At 40.2% G+C, this 25,973-nt stretch overlaps 1 protein-coding gene across 1 annotated transcript in view; it reads left to right on the forward strand.

The window, feature by feature from the left end:
- Positions 1 to 583: 583 nt before the first annotated feature.
- The window catches only part of cnih3 (cornichon family AMPA receptor auxiliary protein 3), a 106,895-nt gene continuing 81,505 nt past the window's right edge, over positions 584 to 25,973 (forward strand). Inside the window, exons 1-2 of the mRNA XM_062550841.1 lie at positions 584 to 750; positions 5,180 to 5,248. Coding sequence (XP_062406825.1) covers positions 670 to 750; positions 5,180 to 5,248 — 150 coding nt within the window. The 5' untranslated portion in view covers positions 584 to 669. The remainder of the gene's footprint in view (positions 751 to 5,179; positions 5,249 to 25,973) is intronic.

Below are 25,973 nucleotides of genomic sequence, written 5' to 3' on the forward strand. Positions count from 1 at the left end.
AGAGGGAGAGAGAGAGGGAGAGAGGGAGAGAGAGAGGGAGAGAGAGAGAGAGAGGGGGATGGGGGGGAGAGAGAGGGGGAGGGGGGAGAGAGAGAGAGAGAGAGAGAGAGAGAGAGAGAGAGAGAGAGAGAGAGAGAGAGAGAGAGAGAGAGAGAGAGGAGTGCACCACACCTGTGAAGAGGTCTGCCCTATTTAGAACCGGAGGAGGCTACACGTTTTTCGACTATTTACTGCCATAGCAGGCTAATTGGCTGCAGCTTCTGATCTCACCATCCACGTCTTGGGAGATACCAGGGTAGGCCTACCCATGCGCTATATTTATCCTACCGCAACTGGCAGTATTCCTCATACAAGCCCCTGAGTGAAAACCCCACATGGACATGTTCATGCCTATGTGATGTGCAAATATTTTTAAATTCTGTTTTCGTTTTTAGGCTGTGCATTTGAGTTTACTTCATATCGTCGAACCGGTCATCACCATAGCCCATACTATCCAATAGGATTACACGTATGTCAAAACGATCCCATATTCGTTGGATAGCCTACTGTTCAGGAATGAAGATTTGACCGTCATCAATAACAATCTAAGGCTTGGTTTCGCTTTCCCCCCTTTCTACAGCGTTTAATTTTGGCCTGTCTGAATTTTGGGAAGACAATATCGTTTTGACAATGATGTTCACTTTCGCTGCCTTCTGCTACATGCTCTCCTTGGTCCTCTGCGCTTCCTTGATCTTCTTCGCCATTTGGCACGTAAGTATTTATTCTGTTAACTTTGTTCAGTGGCAAACCAGATGCAGTCGGTGCAGTCTACGCACGTAATATATCAGCTAAATAATGTAGCCTAAATGGCCAGACTAGATATGGTAGATGCTGACACGATGTCTTTCAACTAATTAACCATTAGCCTGCACTGACTCCAGTGACTGTAAAGGATATTCTGCAATTGTTTAGGTTATTGAAAGTAAATGTTTAAATAGGAGCCTTCTGGAAAATCATTTAGCCGATCATGCAGTGTCGGACTGTCGTTGCGCATCAGAAACTTCCTAATTGCTCTGTGAAATTGCAGTCGCCTTTGTTTTACGGACTTATGATTGCGCAAGACGGTCAACAAACTGATGCGTTATTGCTTTATTTTGCATCATCTCAAAATGCTGAAGCCTGCTGGAACATGCAGCAGTCTATTAAAGTTAGCTGGTTGGAGATTCTGTTAAATAGCAGCCTACAGAGTTGCCCCATCAAACACGTAGAAACGTTCCCTAAAGGTTCACTGAAGATTAAAATCTGTTGCTCTGTTGCTTAACAATTGTTGAAACATAGTAGGCTACAGCTTGTCAGTTCTAATTGTCCTATGGAATAAACTATATAGTTCGAATTTTGTACAACTGTTTGTCCATATTTATAATATATATATATATATAACTGCACACAAAACCCACGATTAAATGCAAAATGCCTCCAATAGGCTATCCAGCAAAATGACACAATATTCAAAATGTCAGAAACACATCTCTAAAGCAAACATTCCCCTCACATTATCAACACATTTGTCATTATATGACATTTTGAATGCATCATGTAGCCCACATACTGTTACTCAAAACCTAAAGCTCTTCTGTCTCTCATAGGCGTATGCATATTTCCATAGGCTACAAGAGTAAAATTCATCTACAGAGAGAAGCTGAAAGACACAGTAAACAAACAATATTGAAAGCGAAAATAGTGATTTCCCCCAAATAATATGCTGTTGTGAATAAAGTATTCTATCACTTTACAACTAACAAGAAAAAAGAAGCCAAATACAATGACCACCAGATGTACATGGAGTTTTGAAAAAGCTGATTTTGCCAAAGACAGACATTACTGTATGACTGATTGAGTACTATCAAATTACTTTGCTTTTTTCAAATAAAATATATTACTGTGTGTGTGCGTGTGTATGTGTGTGCTTTAACAGTGCGTGTAGTCAGATCTTTCCGTAACACTTGTTGTAACACTATAGGCATCAACTTTATTATTATTATTTAAGCCTATAGCCTAAACTAAACTGTGGGTCATTAAGAAAACATAATGCATGTGTTGTTGTAACTTTGTGTGACCGAGACATCAGCAACTTTCATATGACCAATCACTTTTCGTGGCTGCCTCCACGTTCCCTGTCCTCATGGCTGCAACTTGTGCTTTTTAGCGGCATGTTCATCAGGTTCCAGCTGCCTGAGCCTCCATGTCAACGATGAATGAAAATTAGCTCAGGCTACTATCAATTCGACTGAGTATGCTACACACATTGTTTTCTAAAGATACAGACAATGAGCAGCCAACCACCTTCAATGTTTTTAATGTATCAGACACTCCAGACTATGCTACAGTAGGCTATATTCATAGCACCCTCTGTGAAAAGCATAGCTCCCGCATAGCACCGGCAGAAACAAATCTCTGGCGCCGCCCCTGCTAATTTAGATACACTTATGATGTGGGTGCTTGCGTTTCTTTACGAATCTGCAGTCTTAGTTTGTATAGAAATGGCCGTCTTCACGCTGCTTCTCTGTGTAACGTGAAACGCGTTTTTCCCCAGCGGTATTAACAGGTAGTGTGTCCCTCTCGGCAGTTCATTGTTCTATACACCGGAAAGACATGGAAGCCTTCCTGTGACCGTCCCTTTCTATGTAAATGCAGAGAAGTGATTTTTCGCCCAGCAGGACAAGTCAGATCATTGGCATAGGTTATTTTACACCAAAGAGGATCTATTTATGAATGCAGACGTTGACTTGAGGTACTAAAACACTTAAAATCCTACATAATGTACCTTTAAGATTGTTTGTTTGTTTTTTCTGACTGAAACCGGAGATGAAATTGCCAATCCTGGATAGTTTCTCTTTAAGGGGAGCTGTCCATGTTAAAAGTTCTGAAATTTCCCCTAATTTGATGGTGATGTCAGGTGACTGCACGTCACAGCTAGGCCTACCGTCTGAATTTCGGATCTATACAGTGCATTAATTAGCATCAATACGAAAAAAGAAAACCTTTGACATCTGCATGCAAGCATCCCAAGTAGGATATACCACACGCAGGCATACATAATTGTTATTATTTAACATTAGATTGTTGCCCCGTTTTTATGTTTCTTGGAATATATGTAACATATTAGGCTTAGGCTAACTTACCCCTATATCGTTCATGCCAGTTCTTTGCTAACCTACTTGTGAGAGCACGGTGTGCTGCCTGTGCAATAATGTTTCGAGGTGTCACTTAAGCAGACGTTTGAAGAAAGAGGTTGATAAGAAAATAGGAAATGTGTAGGCTAAAATAACATAGCCTATAGGCTTAGATTTTGACGCAGCACAGACTAAAAAATAACTGTGCCTTTATCTGTTTTTACCCTATAGGCCTAATAAAAGATAGCCTACACAAAGGCTACACAAAGATAATGGCAAACTTTTCAGGCAACCTCTCGTTTCATAACTTGTTTGTAGGCCATTTTCGTCCGCTTTCAACACATAAAAGGGGTTCAAGACCGTTGCTTTAACTGCAGCCGAGACAGAGTCACAATGACCGAGTCTTTTAGGAGGCAAGTCTGAGTCGAGACCGAGTCTTTAAGGAGTCAAGGAGTCATTAATGTTGAAAATGTTGAATTTTGACACTAATGACCGCAATACTGTATACCTGGATTTCACATTCAAAGTGTGATTTAATTGTATCAACAACCACTGAAACTTCATTAACACAACTCATTGACTGTCTGATCCAACAAGACAAAACCTTAGTGTAAACTGCAGTGCAGAAAACAGACTTGTCGGAAGAACTTTCACAGAAGCCCGCTCAAACTCCAAACTCCCAGTCTTCACAGTCAATGTTTTCTTTATCAGTCTATGGTCTAGTGTTGCACCAGAGAGGGTTGAAGCGGATTTGTGGGAAATTCCGGCAATTATATCCATTAAGAATGACGGTGATATTTTGCAATAAGATACATATTTCATGTTGGTGTGTGCAAAGCATGCTACTAATGCGTACCATAGCCTATGTGTCTTTTCTCCTCACATACAGTACACACACACACACACACACACACACACACACACCCACAGCTTTCAACCTGCAGCTGTCATGTGTGTGAAGCTGTGATCGCAAATCAACAAATAATAGGAGCCACACACTAATGTTAAGTTGATTTGCTGAAATGCACCTCTCAAGTTTGTGTTGCTACCTAGGCTATGGACATTAGTTCATTTAGGCATATTGTCGGGTTTAATGACATTTCAGAAATAGGCTACGCAGCTTGACTACTTTTACAAAGCATATCTCAATAAGGAAACTCAGCAACAAGCCCAAATTTGGACGAATGATCCTCAGATACAGATTGATATATGGTAAATTAAAGAAAATTCTGTTAACTGTCCACATGGTGAAATGAGAGGATGAAAACAGGCTTTTTGAAAATCGAGCCCAATATAAAAAATATGATAATGATAACAACCAAAGTTAATGCATGGACATGACCTTATAGTCCATATGAGTGGGAAAAAATCTGATGAATTTGTGTCATACACTTTCTAAATGAGGAGCCCTCAAATAATGGAAATGATATCTTTTCACAAAATGAATTTATAGCCATTTTCAGAGCTTTGCAGAGGAGAAATTACACAAGATACTGATCTGATTAGAGTTTTTAATTCAACAGGACAATGTGCCTCTGTTCACATAGTTTTACTAATGTGTGTGATACCAAACGAGTCAATAATGTTGCAAGTTGCAAAAAGGATTGTTCACCACAGTACATAAAATTACTTTACCATTTAATATTTATACATATGTTTGGTCTAAAACGACCTGTGAATTTGTTCAGATTTGTTTGGAGATTTTTTTTTTTTTGCCAAATTATGCTGAAATTGGGTAATTTCATACGGAGTGACTCATCACCTAATTTCAGCAAAATTTGGCAGGTGACCCTCCCTGAAAAAAATCTGAAAAAAATCACACACACCCTCACACACACAGATATAGGCCTATATAATTCTTATGGTGTCCTGCACCATTTCACCAAGTCAAATCCCTTGTGGGGGAAACAATCTGATAAAAGACCTGTTCGGTTTAATGTTGAATGAACTAGTTAGTTTTTATGTTGTTAAGAATGGCAATGTTGTTCTTCAACACTCATGCAATCCTAATCTCTTTTTTTTTCTAGATAACAGCCTTTGATGAGCTGCAATCAGATTTCAAAGTCCCCATTGACCAGGGCAATCCACTACATGCGGTAGGAATGATATGGGGATGAACCGTGTGTGCAATTTATGGATGAATGCTGAATCCTCTTGCAAGACAAGTTGTAGACTATCACACTCTAAACATTCTAAACATTGTAACATTTACTAGTGTGAAATACAAGAATATGCCATAATGAAAAGAAACCTTACCTGCAACAGCAGTAATTCAGAGATGTATTTGTCACATACACAGTTACAACTGGTAGTGAAATGTAAAGCTGGTTAACTCTTTGACAAAATAGAAAAGAATATTAATAGAACAGATAAAAGATCAATAATAGTAGTTAACAGTGGCGCCTGCAGGCGTACGTCCCTACGCACTGTGCGTACCATGAGACTATCAAGGAGAGAAAATTACACTTGTGTGTGTATTCACAGCAAATTGGCCAACCATAACTTCCCAACTATGCACAGTATCCCATTAGCTGCATGTGGCATGCCATCAGGCTATTTACAATTTTCTATATGAAGTTAGTCAACCTGTTAACTTAATGCAGAGCTACTTTATATCCACGCGCACATATTTTGTTTGAGCAGGAGAGATTACGCACGCAGGGGCGCCACTAGGCTACTTGTTGTTTTCTTTTACTCGGCTATCTATATATGGTTATCCGCACACAATGTGAAGCTAAATCACTAACTCAATACTCATCATGGATATCGCAAGTTCTTTTAAACAACGAAAAGAGAAAGAATGGAAGATGGAGGCAGACAGGCAGCAAAGAGGAGTTATTCCAGATGGGCAATAACAAGGTAGACTGTTTAAAACCAGACGTTAACGGTACGCTAGAACTAAACTAAACTACTTAGCAGTAACTGAGTAGATCACTGTTAGACATTTTGTTGTATAAATATTGCATGTGGATGTTATGCTATGTAGACTACTTTTTTTTGCTGACCAATGCACAAACCTAAAACCGAGAAAAGGACAAATATTGTACAATATCAAAAAATATTTTCTGGGGGGGGGGGGGTGTTGATTGGTGTGCGTACCATAGCATTAATTCCTGCACGCGCCCCTGGTAGTTAATAGTAATTAAATTAGATAACTAGAAATGCAATTCCAAGGAATAACTAGTGCATGGATACATGGATATACATGGTGGTTGCATAGTTCACAAAAGTTGATATAAAAGTAAAAAAAGTTGATGATGTAAAAGTAGAAATTTTAAACAGTTGAATATGAGTCCTGTGGATTGTTTAACTAATGTTTGCTAGCAGTTATGTTACCAATGCTAACCATGGTGGCTTAATTAACTTAGCTATATAGTAGTGATGTCAAAGATATCGCGTTATTAACGCGTTAACGCTAAACAATTTTAACAGCGTTCATTTTTTTATCGCAAGATTAGCGCTCTTCCTGACCTGTGAGAAGTTTTTTCATAAACTGCTGTGGCCACGTTAGACAAACTACAGGACCCGGCTGTAAACCAGAAGCAAAACAGTAAGTACGCCCCACAATGCCATTGTTTAGATGTCCAGCTGAAGACGTTAAAATGGGCTACTAACAAACTAATAAATGGAAAGTTTAGTTTTAAAACATGGCCAGGGTCAATTGATAAGAGCAAAGTTATCTGCTTGTACTGTCGATGTGAACTTAGTTACCATCGTAGTACGACTAGTTATTATTAGCCGCATTGAGAATTTGCACGGAACTTAGAAGACCATAGAGCAGGCGTAGGGGCAGACGCAGTTGCGCTAACGGGAGATTAGCCTACTGGACTTGGTAATGAGAGCTACTGTATCTCGAGGTAACATTAATGTGAGTGTACAGTGGGCGTTGCTTTACATTGGCCGCTTTCACGTGAGATTCTCATGAGACCTCACACGTGAATCACATGTATTTTATTTATTTTTCCCAAGTGAAGCTGCAGTGACCCAAACAACCACCAGGTGGCACTTGTGAGCAGGGTTAGGAATGTCGGCATTTACCACTAGCCAAACAAAGTGAATTAAATCCCGAAGCAAGCTGAACATCTTTTCTGCTTTTAATAGCCTAGTCTCACGATAAAACTTGTTATTGTTTATGAAGGTGTCTTCTGTTAGCCTATTTTATGAAGACGCATCTGGCTGTTTCGTTTTGGTTTGTTTTGCTGTCACTGATGGTTTCATGAGGTCACAAGGCCAGTTTCCACTAAAAGCATAAGCATATGTCCGAAGCGCAACTTGTGTTCTCGTTTTTGGGTCAATTCATACATTTTATTTCAAATGTGCGGATAGGCAGATGGTACGCTTGTTTTTATGCTGGCAACAAAACAAAATGGTTTACGAATGTTATTCTTCATTCTAAATGCGAGAAACAATTAAAAACATAAAATGTCCCATTTTCCGACGCACCTACATTAGGCTAGGCCTATATGTTTATTTGAAATGTAAAATAAAATAGGCCTACAGGAGAAACTATGGTTTATGCTCTCTTATGCTGTTTCATTCCGAACCGAAAGCGAAGGAGGGAGAATGAGTTACGAACGTTTCACTTTTGCATAAATAATTCCTGAATGGTTTTGATCAGGCGGGAAACAATTAAAAATAAAATGTCCCATTTTCCGACGCACCACAAACATCTTGCCTATTTAAAGATAATTTTTTTGGCTTTTTATGCCTTTAATTGGACAGGACAGTAGAGAGTATGACAGGAAACGAGCAGGAGAGAGAGTAGGGGTGGGATCCGGAAAGGACCACGGGGCGGGAATCGAACCCGGGTCGCCGGCGTGCGGTGCAGGTGCCCCAGCCAGTCGCGCCACGGCTGGGGTCACATCTTGCCTATTTAAATATTCTATTATTAGGGCCTAGGCCTATTATAAAAGTTAGGACTTTTTCATTAGGAAACAATTTCATTTGAATTATGGACTGCCTTTGAGTGAAGTTTGATCAGACTTTCAGTTCACAGAAGAAAGTTTCAAGACGCTAAGAAATACATGTTTGCCCCGTGGCATTAACGGTAAACGGCCATCACAAAGTAACGCCTACTGTATTTGTGTGTCTGTGTGCGACATCCCTCTGGCTCTTCTCTGCCCTTCCTACTGCTGCGTTATCTGTCTAGTGCCTGTGTGCGTGTGTGTGCGCGCACACGTTCATGCACATTCGGTGTGTGTGTGTGTGTGTGTGAGAGAGAGAGAGAAGAACTATGTTTGAATTAGGCTTGAATTAGACTACAACAATTCAGAGCTTTTCTAACTATCTCGGGGTAACGTTAATGTGAGTGTATGTGTTTGTCTGTGTGCGACATCCCTCTGGCGCTTCTCTCCCCTTCCTACTGTATCTTTAGGCTAACGTTATCGGTCTTGTGCCTGCGTGCGTGCCTGCGTGTGTGTGTGTGTGTGTGCGCACGCGTTCATGCACATTCTGTGTTTGTGTGTGTGTGAGTGAGTGTGCATTCGTGCACATTCGGTGAGTGTGTGTGTGTGTGTGTGTGTGAGAGAGAGAGAGAGAGAGAAGAATTATGTTTGAATTTGGCTTGAATTAGGCTACAACAATGAAGAGCTTTTTTTATGTCATTGCAGTATCTGAACTTCTAGGAGGAGAGATGTTTGTTTCTTGCTCAGTGGTGCTGCCAGCATTGTGTCATCTGTCCCAATAGCCTACTTATTGACAGTAATACTACAGACATGAATGGCTGTAACATACTGTGGTTTGCAAAAAAAAAAAACATTTGCACAAAGCAAGCCTATCCACTTTACTTTGAGTAGTAAAATGATGGGACATTTTGAACAAATAAAAATGTTTGATTAATATGAGATTTATCACGAGTTAACTAGGACATTCATGAGATTAATCGCGATTAATTATTTTAATCGATTGACAGCACTACTATATAGTATATAAGTATATATGAAGAGTTCAGATGCAAAAGCCTCTAAATCCGCCTGACCACTTCTCTTTTAAAAGAGCATTTCTTATGAGGCTTTTATGTTCAACCTCAGCAACTTGATTTTACAGACAAAAGTAAGGTTATTAGTTGGTGAAAAAACAACATTCTTTTCAGAAATGCTACTTCAACCAATTTACTGCTTTTAAAGAAATATCTTTTGTTTTGCGTCAAAACCAGCTAAATCCACAAGTTCTTTTTTGGCAAAAACCTCTAAATCCACTTCTTCCAGACAGACACAGGAAAGAGTTGCTAAATCACCAAAAATGAAACTGGAAACACTGAAAATGATGATGGCATATATAAGCAAAGGGGTGTGGGGTGGATGGGTGGTTATGGGGGGTGGAGTGGGGGGTGGTGTAAGTTCATTCATACTGTATACATTCTCTCATTTTTGATCGGAATCTGTGTTCATGAGCTAATCCTACCATTTCTCTGCAGTCAAATGAAGGACAAATGAAAGCAAAATGCCTAAATATATAAAATTCACACAGTATAACCCATGGCAGTACATTTATTGAAACACCAGAAGAGACAATACACAAACAAAACATTTGCCACAGGCTAAAAGGTCAATAAACAATATTCCTTCAATATTCATCATAACTTCAGATGCATTCAAATAGTTTAGCTACATTTAGCTACATTCAAATCTCTTTGAGAGAACAGTGCAAAACATTCATATAAAAATATTTTAAAGATATAGGATAAATGTGCCAACTAATTAGCTGCCATAAACATGACCCCAGAGGAGATCATACACAAATAAAACATTTGTCACGGGCGAAAAGGTCAATAAACAATATTCATATTCCCCATGCCCACTACAATCATAACCGTCACCTTTAAATAAAAAGAACAGATTCAAATAGTTTAGCTTACAATACAATCTCTTTGAGAGAACAGTGCAAAATATTCTGATCATTTTTTAAAAAAAAAGATCTAGATAAATGTGCCAACTGATAAGCTGTCATAAACATGACACCAGACGAGACCATACACAAATAAAACATTCGTCACAGGCTGAAAGGTCTAAATAATCAACAATATTCATATTCCCCATGCTCACTACAATCGTAACGGTCACCCATGTAAAAAACAGATTCAAATAGTTTAGCTTATAATCAAATCTCTTTGAGAGAACAGTGCAAAACATTCAGATAAACATCTTTTAAAGATCAAGGATAAATGTGCCAACTGATTAGCGGTCATAAACATGACACCAGAAGAGACAATACACAAATAAAACATTCGTCACAGGCTAAAAGGTCAATAAACAATATTAATTCAATATTCATAATAACTGTGACCCATTCAAATAGTTTAGCTTACATTAAAATCTCTGAGAGAACAGTGCAAAACATCCTGATAAAAATATTTTAAAGATCTAGGATAAATAGTGCCAACTGATTTGCGGTCATAAATTTGACACACAAAGTGTAGTACAAGTAGCTCATTAGATTCAAACAGTATTGAGTGATGCACTCAGATATAGGACTAGAAGACACATGCTGCTGTGCACACAGAAGAACCACCCAATCTATTCACCCTCTCCATCCTCAAGATCCTGCTCAATGTCCACGTCACCAGCAGTTGACAGGACATCCGTGTAAAAATCATGCACGGCTGTTGACACGCCCAACTCACCCAGTAGCTTCAGCACATCTGTCTTCTTTGCCTCCTTGACACAGTTCACATTGGGAAGAGGCCCTGGCTTGAACTGAGACCACTTCTTGCCCCGCTTTAGCACAGAGTGCTGGCTAAATTCACCAGCAAATGTGGGCTTAAACCCCAGCTTCTCTCCTGAGATCTGAAGCACTCTTGCTTCACTGATTTTGAAGGATCTCTGAGCTTTTGTGAATGTGGCTGCTTCTTTTTTGAAGTCATAGCACTGCCAATCCTTCCCATATTGATGGACAGTGCCATGTCTCTGCAGGATCTCACGGTACTCATCTGGTAGAAGAATAGTATTGTGCTTTCGAATTTCCTGCTCTATTCTTCCAAACGCTCTGTCGGCAGGGAGGAAGCTGTGCCCCCGTACAGGAAAGAAGTAGGTGATGTTGAGCTGAGGGAACAGCTGAGAACGGAGGGCAAACAACATTGAAAGAACATTAATGTTCTTGTTCTGGCCGTAGCAGGAGTCAGAGAACAGGCGCAGGCTCTGAGATTGGCGCAGGTTGACTCGAGCTACTGTTGCTAAGAAGTGCTGGAGAGCTGAAGCAACAACGTTGCTATCCTTTGAGTTCTCATACTCTAGCCAGGTGTAGAGATGGATGTCATTCCGGCTCTGGGCTTCTCCTCTACCATGATGATGCACCACACCAAATACATAAAAATACAACTGGCGTGAGTAATATGTTTGGCCGATAGCAGACTTGGGAAGAACCAAGTTCTCCATGATGTCAAAGCATACGGTGAATGTATCACCCACGTCATTCATCGTATCATAAAACTGGCGGGCACGGCGTCGATGGACAGAGTAGAGAATAAGCTTATTCCGCTTCTCTTCTGGAGGCAAGTCAGGATCATTGATTGCCACGCGGAATTTCACACATGAAGAGCACACATCTTTGGCAGGATGTCCGAAAGCCAGATTGAAGTCGTAAACGAAGATGCTCCAATAGAGTGAATAGGAGACTTGTTGGTGATTCTGCTCAAGAAACATTCGATGCATTTGCGCCACACTCAATTCACTTGGAAGGAACTTTCTTCCAGGAGCACCACGTCTAGCGTAATGGCTTGCTCTACATGAAAAAGATTGAATGTGACCTCGAACCATCTGCTTCTTTGCAGTCAGCTCATCATTTTCTCTGGAACCTCCACGATTTTCTGGGCGTGCCTTGCCAGTCTGAAGCCAGTACTTAGCGATGTTTTGCACTCTGTCTTTCTTGACACCTACAATGACAACTAATAGGAGAATATTAATTGTCAATGTAGGTGCCAAGAAAGACAGACATACACCTAATTGCAGCACTTCATATAAACCACACTACTCCATGCACTCCACACTCTACAACACTCACAATACTTCTCAACTTTTTCACACACATGTGTACACACACACACACACACACACCTGACTGCAGCACTTTATATATACCACATTTCTTCATGCACTCCACAACACTCAGACTTCTCAACTTTAACACACACACACACACACACACACACACACACACACACACACACACACACACACACACACACACACACACACACACACACACACCTGACTGCCCTTCTACCCTACCTTAACCTAACTCCCCCACTTCACTGCATCATAGAAAGCCACATTACAGACAACATACAGCCCACCAACCCACTGTATCATTCCACTCGCTTTGGACAAAGGAGTCTGTTAAGCAAACCATAACCATGACCATCATCATCATCACACACACTGCCCCTTACCAGCATCTTATTAAGCCACCTACATACAACACACTGCCCACTACCCTCTGCATCATCAGTATGCCACTCCCCCACACACAGCACACTGTCCATTACCAGCAACTTATTAAGCCACATAGGCTACATACAACACACTGCCCACCACCCTCTGAATCATCAATATGCCACTGATCCACACACAGCACACTGTCCATTACCAGCAACTTATTAAGCCACATAGGCTACATACAACACACTGCCCACCACCCTCTGAATCATCAATATGCCACTGATCCACACACAGCACACTGTCCATTACCAGCAACTTATTAAGCCACATAGGCTACATACAACACACTGCCCACCACCCTCTGAATCATCAATATGCCACTGATCCACACACAGCACACTGTCCATTACCAGCAACTTATTAAGCCACATAGGCTACATACAACACACTGCCCACCACCCTCTGAATCATCAGTATTTAAGATTTAATTCATTAACACACCTTCTTTCACAACATGACTAGTTATTATTCTTTTTCAAATGTCTGCACATGTTTAAACTCAAACATGGGCTAGGCTACTCTGTTACCACCAATGACAATATTTCAGTATGCTGCCCTTTATAAAATGGCATGATCAGCATAGGCTAGGATTTTCGTCAGATAAAAACATTGTTTGTTGTGTTCTCCAATAATCACTCCTTTAGTTCAACATCCAGTTCACTTTATTAAACAGAGACACCAACTGTAAACTGATGTACTTACAGAAAATGCTGAGGAATGAGGTCTGACAGACAGGAACTTTTCTTTGATCTTCTTTTAGAACTGTATACTTGATCGTCACGTCTCTTTGTCGTCTTTTTTCTACAGCCTCGACCTGTGGCCTCCTTCTTTTGACCGGCATGATGTCCATATGCGACAGAAGGATGGCATCTTGTCTTACCTTGTCACATGAGCAATAAAGCTGCTGTTTGATGTACGACAAGTCCGATTCCGTCAACGTAACCGCTGCACACGATAGACAGTTATGAGTACAAGCTATACTTCCGACCGATTCATTCCCGCTATATTTATTTTCTTTAGCCTTGTAACGGGCAGAGTTTTGAGGACGACGACGTTTTCTCCGTCCATTTGCTGCTAGAAGGACAGGTTCATCCATTTCATTCTCCATTTTCGAGTTAAACCTCAGTCTACTCTAATTTACCACAGCACTGTTTACAAAAAAGCCGGCTCCTCAGCGCGGCGCCATCTTGAGAATACTAGAAGTCACATGATTCGATCTTGCGTTCTGATTGGTTTTCGGAACGTAGCGGCTTTTGTTGCAAAAGGGAAGTGGCGTTTAGAGGTTTCTGCTCCCAAATCGATATTTTAGACGAGGTGGAAAGAAGGATTTAGTGTTTTTGGAGGCAAAATGATTTTATTTACATATAGTACGTGGGGTAACCATTCACTCAACATCGTTATCTCATTTTTGACGGAGATGGCGTTTAGAGGCTTTTGCATCTGAACTCTTCATATACTTTTTTGATCCCGTGAGGGAAATTCCGTCTCTGCATTTATCTCAATTTGTGAATTAGTGAACACACACAGCACACAGTGAATATACAGTGAGGTGAAGCACACACTAAGCCAGAGCAGTGAGCTGCCTGCCCAACAGCGGCGCTCGGGGAGCGGCGAGGGCTCAAGGGCACATCAGCCATGGACTGGTTGGGGATCAAACCGGCAACCCTACGGTTACAAGCTCAAAGCCCTAACCAGTAGGCCACAGCTGCCCAAGCTAATGTTTGGTTATATTAACTATGCTAACAATGCTTACTATGGTAACAATGTTAACCATGCTAATCATGTTGGTTGCTATGCTGGTTGCTAGGTTTTAACAGGGGAAGTGATTGCTAAGGTACTTGAGGTGGTTGTTACGCTGTTGCTAGGCTAGTTGTGGCAGTTGCTATGCTGGTTGCTAGGTTAATCATGTCGGTTGCTATGTCGGATGCTAGGTTTTAATAGTGGAAATGGTTGTTAGACCATGTTGCTAGGGTATTTGAGGTGGTTGCTAGGCTGTTGCTAGGGTAGTTATGGATGTTGATATGCTGCTTGCTAGGTTAATCATGTTGATTGCTCTGTTAGTTGCTAAGTTTTAACCGTGAATGTGGTTAAGATAAGATAAGATAAGATAAGATAAGATAAAACTTTAATGTCTGTTTGCACAGAAATTTGTCTTGCATTTTACCTTTCCACAATCCATACAAGCCATTAAAAAAACAGCACACATTGAAAAACAGCACATACAAACATACAATTAGAGAGTCCTTAGACAGTCAGGGCGATTTACAGTCCAATGAGTTAATCCATTAATGTCTCTGGGATCTGGCCTATTTTATTTTTCTTTGGTTGAGCAGTGATATAGAATGAGGGAGAAAAGAGTTTTTGTATTTGTTTCTCCGGCAGCTAGGCATTCTAAAACGTCTTCCAGATGGGAGGAGCTCATAATCCTGATGTAACACGTGTGAGGGGTCCAGAGCAATCTTGTCAGCCATCCTGAGAGTGTGTTTAGTGCAGCTGTCCAAGAAATTCCCCTCCAAAGTGTGGCCCACCAACTTTGAGCAAATGTTCAAAAGTTTAAGTACCCTGTTCTTTAACTGGACTGAGAGGCCACAGAACCAAACTGCCCCCCCATACTGTAGAACGCTTTGTATTGTAGATGTGAAGAATTGATGTAGGATGTCATTGCTGGCTCCAAAAGATCTTAATCTTCTCAGAAAGTATATTCTCTGTTGAACTTTATTGCAAATGAAGTCTACATGCTGTGACCAAGAGAAGACACTATCCACATATACCCCTAGATATTTGAAGGATGCTGACTGTGTTATGGGTCTGTCCTGAATTATAACTGGTGCGGGTGTGTGTTGAACTGTGCCAAAAATGACCTCCTCTGTTTTCATGGCATTCAGAGTGAGGGCATTCTGTTCAGCCCATTGGACCACTCTCCTCGCACTCTCATAGTAGAGGTCAGGCTGCATCTCCTCTTTACTAGGCTGTTGCTAGGGTATCCATGGTGGCCATTATCAGGAATAAATACGTTACTGTTGTATAAACATGTTGGTTGCTATGGAAACACAAATACATAAATGCTTAATTTGAAAGGTTTAGAAGGTTGCTATGTTGTTTGCGAGGTATGTGGATGTTTCATATAGTTGGCTGGAGGCATAGTTGATGATAACTGACAGTTGGAATTGTTGAGCAGTTAAATAGTTGGATAGTTTGAATAGTTAAATTATTTGATAGCAAATTATTGTAGTGAGGACTTTTATTTTGAAAAAGTTGTTAGAAGAGGAAACAGTTGGCAGGAGTCATAGTTGATGACAACTGTCAATTGCAATGGCTGAACAGATAAATAGATGGATAGTTTAAATTGTTCAATTATTTAATAGTTGAAGAGCTCTTTTCCGAAACGCTGTTGTGTTGCATTTCAGGTAATATCAATAAAAATGCAATTGTTTGGTTTTATTCGAGTAAAGATAAATCAACTAAACATAAGCCCTTTACAGCTCCACTGAAATTACTTGGAAAACAAAATGTAAAACAATTATTTATGAAAATGTTATTAAAATGGTGGATATAGCGTTTTGGAGAAGAACTCTTCAGTTATTTTTGTCATTTATTTTGAAACAGTTGTGGATAGAGGAAACAGTTGGTGGGAGTCATAGTTGAAAGTGATAAGAGATAGAGACTTTCTGTAAATTAGAGAAATATTAAGGATGGCCCAAAGTTTATGTAGGAATTAAATGTATCCAACTAATTTGCATATTATGACGTCATAATGACGTCATATGGTGGTGGCCATCCGGATCATAGCACCGGCAAAGCACCGCTGCCAGGTGCAAAGACACCACGCAGCATCTGAAAACCCTCAACTTCCGTCAATACACCAGCGTGAGTACAACGCTTTCTGCTACTAGGCTGACAGTGACAGGTGGGCTTTGACACCACGCAGCACCACAACTTCAGTACATCAGTGTTAACTGTATGTAGTTGCAGTAAGAGAAGGAGAAGTTGCAGTAAGGTTGTTACGTTAGTAGTTTGAAGTTAGTTTCACATCTACTGAGGAAAAATGGTTATTTGCTGTGTGAAGAGCTGCAATAACAAGCAGAGGACATACACGCACATAATGTTTCACATAATTCCAAAACCAGTGGAACAAAGAAATCTTTGGCTTGCTGCCCTCGTCATCCCTGCAACAATAAAATCAATCAATATTGTGTTTGCGATGAGCATTTCAAACCGCAGGACTTCGAAGAGAAAATGCAGTATGCTACGAGAAAGATGCTGTTACATCTGAAGGATACGGCCGTCCCATCTATTTTCAGTACAGAGGCAGAACAGTGTTCTACGGAAGAGCAATAGGGCCACGGAGTGAAATATTTATTCTAAATCTCTGAGAAAAAAAGTCAAAACTTTCGAGAAAAAAGTCAAAATTTTCGAGAAAAAAAGTCAGAAATCTGTAGAAGGTGGCTACAAAGTTCCAATTAGGGATATTGTCTGCTAGAGTTGACAGTATCATGTGGCACAGCGCTAGCTCTCTCGTCTAGTAATCATTCGACCGGGGTTCACTTCCTACCTTAGGCGGAATTTTGTAGCGTGGGCTAATAAGTTGTTTTTAGCTTACCAGGAACAAGTCATTCAGAGCTGGAGCTGACAGAGACTTCGTCTCTTGCCATAGTGCTGCTGTAATGGACAACATAATTACATTTTATTTCGAGATTGGATTAACTAACAAAGAGATCTGCAGTCTTAGCACAGAATTACAGTAGGCTAGGCCCCAAGGTCTATCCGGACCTTGAAGAGGCGGTGTCGTGAACTTGGACTGTAGGAGGCGAAATCAGTCGAACATAGACAATGCCTTCGTGCAGGAGAAACTGCATGCGGACAGATGCAGGGATATCGTTCAAGTACAGCTCGCTCCGGCCCGCGGGAAGGCGACATGGAAGGCGAGGCTTGACAAGGACTAGTCCATTCTGGGACTGTGATCTGTTCTGCGCACGCGCGTAATAGTAGCAGGAAGAGGGGAGATTTGCCTGCCCGATCGTTTGTGACAATCTGTTGGACTGCTTATTTGTCTTTATTTCAAAATGTTTGTCTATTAATCTGTTTATTATTAAAAACCATTAACGGAAAATGGCCATGGAAATATGTCAATATGTAAACTGCAGATCCTAGATCATGACGGGACTCGAACCCGGGCCCCCTGGGTGAAAGACGCATGCTCTAGCGTTACGCCACTTGTCACTGTACAATTTGCTATACAATATCTTAATTATAACCTTTACCGCCTTCTACAGATTTCTGACTTTTTTCTCGAAAATTTTGACTTTTTTTCTCGAAAATTTTGACTTTTTTTCTCAAAACTTTTGACTTTATTTCTCAGAGATTTAGAATAAATATTTTACTCCGTGGCCCTATTGCTCTTCCGTAGTGTTCATCATCCATGCCAGTAAGTATAATTTATATCCTTCCTTAGGTTATACATTGCTAAAGTTATAACTGTATTGACAGAAGTTGAGGGTTTTCAGGTGCTGCGTGGTGTCTTTGTGCCTGGCAGTGGTGCCCAATTTCACCTGGGGGTGGCGTACTCCTTTGAGTCGACCGTGGCGCCTAGAGGGTTAAATAGTTGTGTTGCGTTTTGTATCCTTCTGATGATTACAGGGCTCCTATAATCACAGCTGAGATCGCTACTCAGGGTGTGTGCATATATCCTTTTAGACTGTGAGGCTCTCACTTTGCTAAGAGGGGGGTGTGGGTGCCACCGTCTTTAGACCAGGCGAGGCTCTCACCTTGCTAAAGACTAGCTTCCCCTTTTCGACTCTGCGAGGCTCTCGCTTGCGAACAAAGAGGAAGTATTTATCAGTGTCGAGGCCCCTTTTCAATGGGTTTAGGATGCACGAAAGGACTGATACATGAATCAAAATCCTTAATCAGGAGTTCAGGGTCAACTAGTGTTAATTTCGTCAGACGAGACGAGAGTAAATATGTTCGTCAACGACCTTTTTTTTCGAGACTAAGACGAGACGATGACGAGACTGAACCAATGTCCTGAAACGCTGACTAAGACTATAATTAAATGCATTACTGTTGACGAAAAAAGACGAGACTAAAATATTTTGCATGATTGAAAAACTAAGATAAAATCTCTCTTCGTTTTCATCTACAAAATGAGAAGACAGAATATCTATGCTACCTGTTAAGCATTCAGAATAGTCCAAATTAATTCATGGGCAGCAGCTTTCCTGTAGGCTAGCTACGTGCTGTTGCTGTAACCCTGTGGCTGCGACGACTCATACTACAAGTCAACCCCGAGAGGAAGAGATCCAAAGCCTGGCTCCATTTCACTAAACGTGATGAAAATTCTGCCGTCTGCAACCAGTGAGTGTAGTATATATATTGTTATCGTGTAAGGGTAGTAATACCAGCAATACATTTGTCCGTGAAGCATGGGATTAAGCTCCAAGAGTGTCATGTGTTCGACAGCCTACGGAGGGGTGCTAACGTTGCCCGGTCTAGGGCTGCAGAGTGCATATGCGCCCAAAATGTTTAAGAGTGTGCCTGAAAATAATTCTAGGTCGCACTGGTGCACCTGACGCTGCTCGGGTGAAAGCATACGTTTCCTTCACAAGTTTTAATTGTAGACTATGCGTGCAACTTTGCCAAACTGCAACCCCCTTGGCCCGCTCTCTCTCCCTCTCCCTCTCTCGTGCGCACTCAATGGACACCCGCCACTCGACATGCACATTCACAATCGTGAAAGCAATGACGCATAGAAGACAACTAGCTAACTACATTATTTAATTTCGGTTAGCATCATAGCGTAGGCTACTGCACAAATTTGATTCAAACTCTTGCATTCAAGTTGACTGATCATCTCAATGTTTTCCAACTAAGACTCGGCCTGTCCCAAGGAGAAAAAGTATTAGCCTACCTTGCAACTTAAGCACACGTGGGGAAACTGCACAGTCCAACCAGTAGACTATAATAAGCTAGCCAACTATGCTACTTTGTTTACAATTTGAGGCTTCAAGCCGACAGCTGAATTAAAGAGGCAGAGTTGTAATATGAATAGTCATGAATGTCATGAAAATCAGAAATGTCAGTAGTATAGATTAGAATATAAAGAATTATATTATATTATATATATACTGTAGGCTATATATACATCTTTATAATTCTTTATAAAGAATATGTATATTTGTTGTGTTTTAAATAAAGACAAGCTTTTTCTTCGCCTTATTGTAAAATCATTCACATTATATAAAGTTACCTTACCTTACCTATATGAAAGGAGAGCGATAAAAGGTGACCTTTTGGTGTTAAAGGCGATGCAATGAAAAATGTGGGTGCACCTACATTTTTTGGGAATCAATAAGAGAATTGATAAGGAATTGGATTGATAGGCAGAATCGATAATGCCATCGATATTGATGAAAACTTATCAATACCCATCCCTATATGGGACTGCGTTTAGGCGCATAGTGCTATCTAGTGTAGCGGAGTAAAACATTCGTAGGGCTACTTTGGGTCTGCTCTGGACATTATTGGGGGGAAATTGAGATGTGTGAAACATAGCTGAAACACTATTTGACTGAAATAGCCTATTCAAAAGTATCTTGTTATATAAAAAAGACTAAAATGTTTTGACTAAAACGAGACTAAAATTATGAGACTTTTAGTCAACTAAAACTAGACTGACAAAAATGATATTTGAACGACTAAATATGACTAAGACTAAAAAGAACATTTCGTCACAAGACTAAGACTATGACTAAATTAAAAATAGGTGACAAAATTAACACTAGGGTCAACAAGTAAATATTATACAGGAGGCTCTCCATATATCCATTTCATGTTAACCCTATTACCTGCAATCGTGCTTGTAATTATGTGATTCTCTTGTTATAGTGGGACTGGGATATTTACTGCATAAACTAATCTGTGACAATGATTTCTAAAAGTCTTCCTCCTGTTACAAAGGCTGTCGCCTGTCAATGGAGTGACAAAGGGGACCTATTCCTCATGGTCACAGAAAGATTCATATATAACTGTTCTAGTGACAGACTTCTATGATATAGAAGACAACTATAGTAAATCTAATTTGGGATTGGGAATTCAGATAATATTTTCCTCCTTGTGACGAGGGTGAATAGTTGGGGTTAAGGGGGTCCTAGGTTCCTAATTGTAAGTTGTGTAACACGGCTGGGGGAAACAGTTTCTCTTATCCCACCGGAAACATGCAACAAACTTAATCTAATTCTATTGACAAGGCCAAGTGATTCAATATGGGCTTTTCTAGGACAAATCTGTATAGCACTCATGGCATATAACAGATCTAAGTGATAATTTGTACTCCATTTTTACATACATTAGTTACTAAAAACAGATTTCCGTATCTTTGCTTGTATGATGTGCATTTGGACCTTGTAAAGGCCCCCGAACCTTATTCTTTACAGAAACACGCCCGCTAAATAAAGTCCGGTTGGTTTTGTGACCGCATCGGTGCATAGGACCTTCCTTCCTAAATACACAGCTGAGTTCGCTACTCCAGTGTATGTCAGTGCATTGCGCAGTAAGTGTTTGCCCATTAACAGTGTCTTAGAAAGTAAGCCCTCAAACGGACAATCTTACCAGCTTCCCGCCTGGTCTCCTCTGTAGGCGTGCGCCTCTTGCAAGAAGTTCAGCATTCTCGTTGACACAGGGGAGGCAAAGAAAACTCAAAAGGACTCTGCTGCCTTTTAACAGAATCCCTAACCAAGGGTTAGGGTTCTGACTTTAATAAAGATAAAATAATAAAAATAAAAACTTCTTGCTCTCAGTCGGCGAAGTCCAGAAGAGGTGATGGAGAGCGCTGCGTGTTTTCCTGCCCCGGTCCCGGGACACTTTTTATATTTGCCCAGCTGAACCTGAATCTACAGTATCACTGGTATTACAGTCAGCTGATTGGCTATTTGTTGTTCCTCTTTCTGGTAGCTACCCTCAACTCTTCATACTTAAAATACTGACACAGCACACTGATGTTGCCCATACATGGCTCTACGCTGAAACTATTAAACTTAACTCTAACACAGCATTCGGATGTAACCCATATATGGGCCTAAGCAGGAACTACCAAACTTACAACTCTAACACAGCATTACTCTATAAGCCTGACTAAAACACTTTAAGGGCTAAACAATTGTGCTCTAAAGGATTAAGCAAAAACACATTCTAAAGCTAAACAAAACCACACTTTAAGCTTTTTAGTAAAAACACACTTCTAGTCTAAGTAACTATTCTTTTCACACAAGTTATCTATCATTGCCGCATTTGCACATTTTTATTTGGTTTAGAGCAAGCTGGAATTAAGCATTAATATTAGACTTCTATCTAGTGAACTATCTCATATCTTTTGACTTTTCCACGGTTCACATTTTCTGCCACTTTCTACAGTTGGATAGTTGAAATGGCTGAAGTATTTAATAGTGAATTATTGTAGAGATGACTTTTATTTTGAAACAGTTGTGAGCAGAGGAAAAAGTTGGCAGGAGTCATAGTTGGATAAGTTTAAATAGTAAAATTATTATCTCCGCCAAGGAGGTTATATTTTTCATCGGGGTTTGTTTGTTTGTTTGTATGTTTGTATGTTTGTCTGTTTGTCTGTTTGGGCCAGTTGGTCAAAGGTAATCTGATCGGATTTTGGTTATCGGATTGGATCAAATCTGGAAAATGGGTTGTTCAAAAGGGAAAGAAGGATTCTGAATTTGGATCACATCATGTAATCCAATGCTAGTTTGGAAATGGATCAAACCTTCAGTTTGTGTTGTTCAAAACTTTTCAGCAGGATTTGGATAACTTTGATCCAAAAAAACAGGATTACCCTGATCCTAGCAAGGGGTAGGATTTCAAGGTGGATTTCAGGAAGAAAATGTACTAAAACTTTAAAATGTATCAAATGATACATTTGTATCATTTACTGTATACTTTTATTTATATTTTGCACTTGAATTAGTCAAGTTTAACCGTTACAGTGATAAAGTAGGCTACCAATTCAGTACAATAAAATAAAAATAAAAAGGATCTTATCCACATGAAATAGACCCCCAAACAAATTTTAATAACAAACAAAAATAATATATTCAATTTTTAATGTAATATCTGTCACTATCATTCATGACAGTAGGCCTATATTAATGTCAACAAAACAATCATCAGATATGAACCTCGATGCAATTTCGAACAATTGCATCCCTTACTACACTAAAAGCAGGGCTTGAAAAAAAAAACTATTGGACATTTTTTATTTAACATGTTTTCAATATATCCGCAATGCATTTGTTAATGTATATTTCTTTTTTCTTTATTGTGGCTCAGGTGAGGGGCCTTAAAATAAATTATTAATGGAGGTGGATGTTTATGTTTTGTCTCAAAATAAGTGCGTCTATCCATCGTTATCGGGAAACGCATCCCTGGTCTGTAACTCCACAACATTTCACTTTCCGCTGTACCACATAATGTTCTCCAGTAATGTTGTGCGCTTATTCACCCCTTGCTGAAACGTCACAAAGTGACGTGACAGTGCCGGACGGCACCATGACGGACGGCAGAGAGATTCTCGATGTCAGGTTCCTACGTCACAGTCCTCCGCCATATTGGAATTGGGGAAAGAACATCGTCTCCGCCATAGGAACCCATGCAATTTAGCGTCAAAAGGTAGTAGTCAAACTTTTAATTAACGTGTCATTTTTATAATTTGAGTCATTAGCTGGAGAGACTACCCAGATAGCAAAATGGCATTGAATCAACGTTGAAAGGATTCGTTGAATCTGCATTGAACTCCGAAGTTGTTTCGACATTGAAAGCGCTCGATGAGATTGCCGTTGAAACAACATCACCATTTCAATCATCTAAAACGTGGATTCAACGTTGATTCAACCAGATGTGATTGCCGTTGAAATTACATTGAAATTTCAATGATAATCAAACGTTGATTCAACACTGATTCAGTGCTCATTCAATGGTACTAATATTGAAATTTGGTTGATTCAACATTGAAAACGTGTCATAAACATGCTTTACCGGCAGCTGGTTCCAGAACCTCACTGCGTAAGTTAAAGTGTCACGTTGTCCCAGTAACGCGATTTCCTGTTATAAACAAACGACCTGCAAGTCCCAGATAGCAAACCCCTTTGGGCCGGACCCGCATAAAAGCCTCTAGATCCGGACGTAGCTTACACACGGTTTCTGGCTAAGGACCAGATCTGGGCCGGTTAGACTTTTCAGCTTTAACTGCAGTGCTGTTTTTCTTACGATCAGCAGATCTGGCCCAGATCCACTTACCACATCGGAACCAAAGCTTCCTCAAAGACAGTTCACTGATGTGGCCCACATCTGTAATACGGACCTAGACCACCTTCAAACTATTCAACGAGGCCAATCACAGCCAAATAGCTTACAATAAAACGTATAACTGATCCTCGCTTATTTCCAGATATTCTGGTAAAAAATCACCCTAGATATGATTTCAAAATCATATCCAGCTAACATTTTTTGGGGGTGCAAGTAAAGTTTTTATTGTTGTTGTTGTTATTGTTGTTGTTGTTGGTTTGTTTGGGCAGCAATTTTCCATGAAAAGGCCACCTGCTTGCTGATCGCACGCCTACCTGGACTATTGACAACTAGACAACTGCTTTACAAATATAACACATTCTTAAAAATATATACAGCATATAAGGTCCATATAAGGCCACATCCGCCTGACAGTCTACCTCCGTTTTGGCTACGGGCACCGGACCCGATCCGCCTCGCCAGCGCGCCTTCATTCACCGGGTCCGCGACGGATCCTGTACGGATGCATACACCGAACGCGCCCTAACGGTTTATTTCATCAGTTTTCTCGCTGATGGAGTGCTGCCGAGTGTGAGACAAAACGGTGGCGTCTGAAGGCTCACTGTAAGTATGCTCCTATATGCTTTATTTATGCAATTACCTAGTCTATCCAGTGAAAACGTACTTCCATAACACAAGTTACCTACTTATCTAGCTTTGTTTGCTGATCGATCCGAAAATGTGCTATATGGCCGGCTGATGGTAGCTCACATTTACATACCAGCTAGCTGCTAACGTGTAGCTTGCGCAAGCTAATTTAGCTCACTTAGTCCTGTCCAACTTTATGAACTTTTTAAAAAATTTATAATTAACTCAATACTGAATTTAAAATGAGCGCAACTTGATTTGACGGTAACCTTATGTGTTTGCCCGTGAACAACAAAAGTTGCCTTGCGTGAGCTAGCATTAGCAGGCTAGCTTGTTGGCCAACGATAACTTGAAGTTGTTACACAAACATAATAGTTTTTTGTTATCGTTATGAAAGCTTAGATGTTGGACTCGGGAGTCTTTTCTCCCGAGAGAAAACTTAGGCTATTTCGTATGTGTTTAAACCTCATTTCATTCTGGGAGGGAGGCTGATTTCACATTGTTTCCCTGTCCTGATTTGAAATGCTGATTTTAAATTATGAACGACGTTAGCGGCTGGTTCCAAAACGTAAACTAATTAGCTGCTAGGCAGAAGCTATGCGCCCTGTCACCCTCATGCTCAGACATTGTTGACACTTTTAGAAGGCAGGAACAAAACAGCTTCGGGATTCATGCCCTTATATTTTGTACACGTTAGTGAGAAACCAACTAACTGGCCTACTATTCAATCTAAATAGTAGAGATTCCTCCCTAACTTTTATTAAGTAAGGGCACAAATTCCGAAGCCATTTGTTTTATGTAGAAATACTGCCGTCTACGAGTTCATTTAATGATGTTGAAAGTTTCTTGGAGTAAGATTTGACTGAAAAGGGACAATTATAGAAGAGGCAGTAGTTGACTTGATGTATATCCTTGCTTTGCCTTGTCACAGACCAGACTGTTTTCAATGTTTAGAATGGGGTGTAGTATTAAGTATTGATAAATATTTGGCTATTTCTTTCTGATGATGAGAGTAATGCATTTGTATCTGTATTACAGGTCATTCACAAGTCTGGTTTGGGGGTCTACCCTTGCTCATCCTGGCCTGCCACCCAAGTAAAGTAAGCTATACAGTTTTACATTTGATCTATTTGACTTTTGGTCCAGACATTAATAACACAAATAACCATATGCCTTTGTAAGTGGTGTTACCAGTTCAGGATGAATTGAAGGTACATGTCAAAATACATGACTGCCTTTGTCTGCTGAAATAAAAATCCACCTAATACCTCAAAAGCTCTCTAAAGAAATGAACATATATATATTTTTTTTTTCAGAAGAGAAATAACCACAGGCCTCTGCAACTGCTGTTTCCAGGTAAGGATCAAAGCTTTGGGATTCGTGCCCTTATATTTTGTACACATTAGTGAGAAACCGGCTAACGGGCCTACTATTCAATCTAAAAAGTCTTGTTTCC

The sequence above is a fragment of the Sardina pilchardus genome, chromosome 12, assembly GCF_963854185.1.
Source record: "Sardina pilchardus chromosome 12, fSarPil1.1, whole genome shotgun sequence".
NCBI classification, from domain to species: Eukaryota; Metazoa; Chordata; class Actinopteri; order Clupeiformes; family Clupeidae; genus Sardina; species Sardina pilchardus.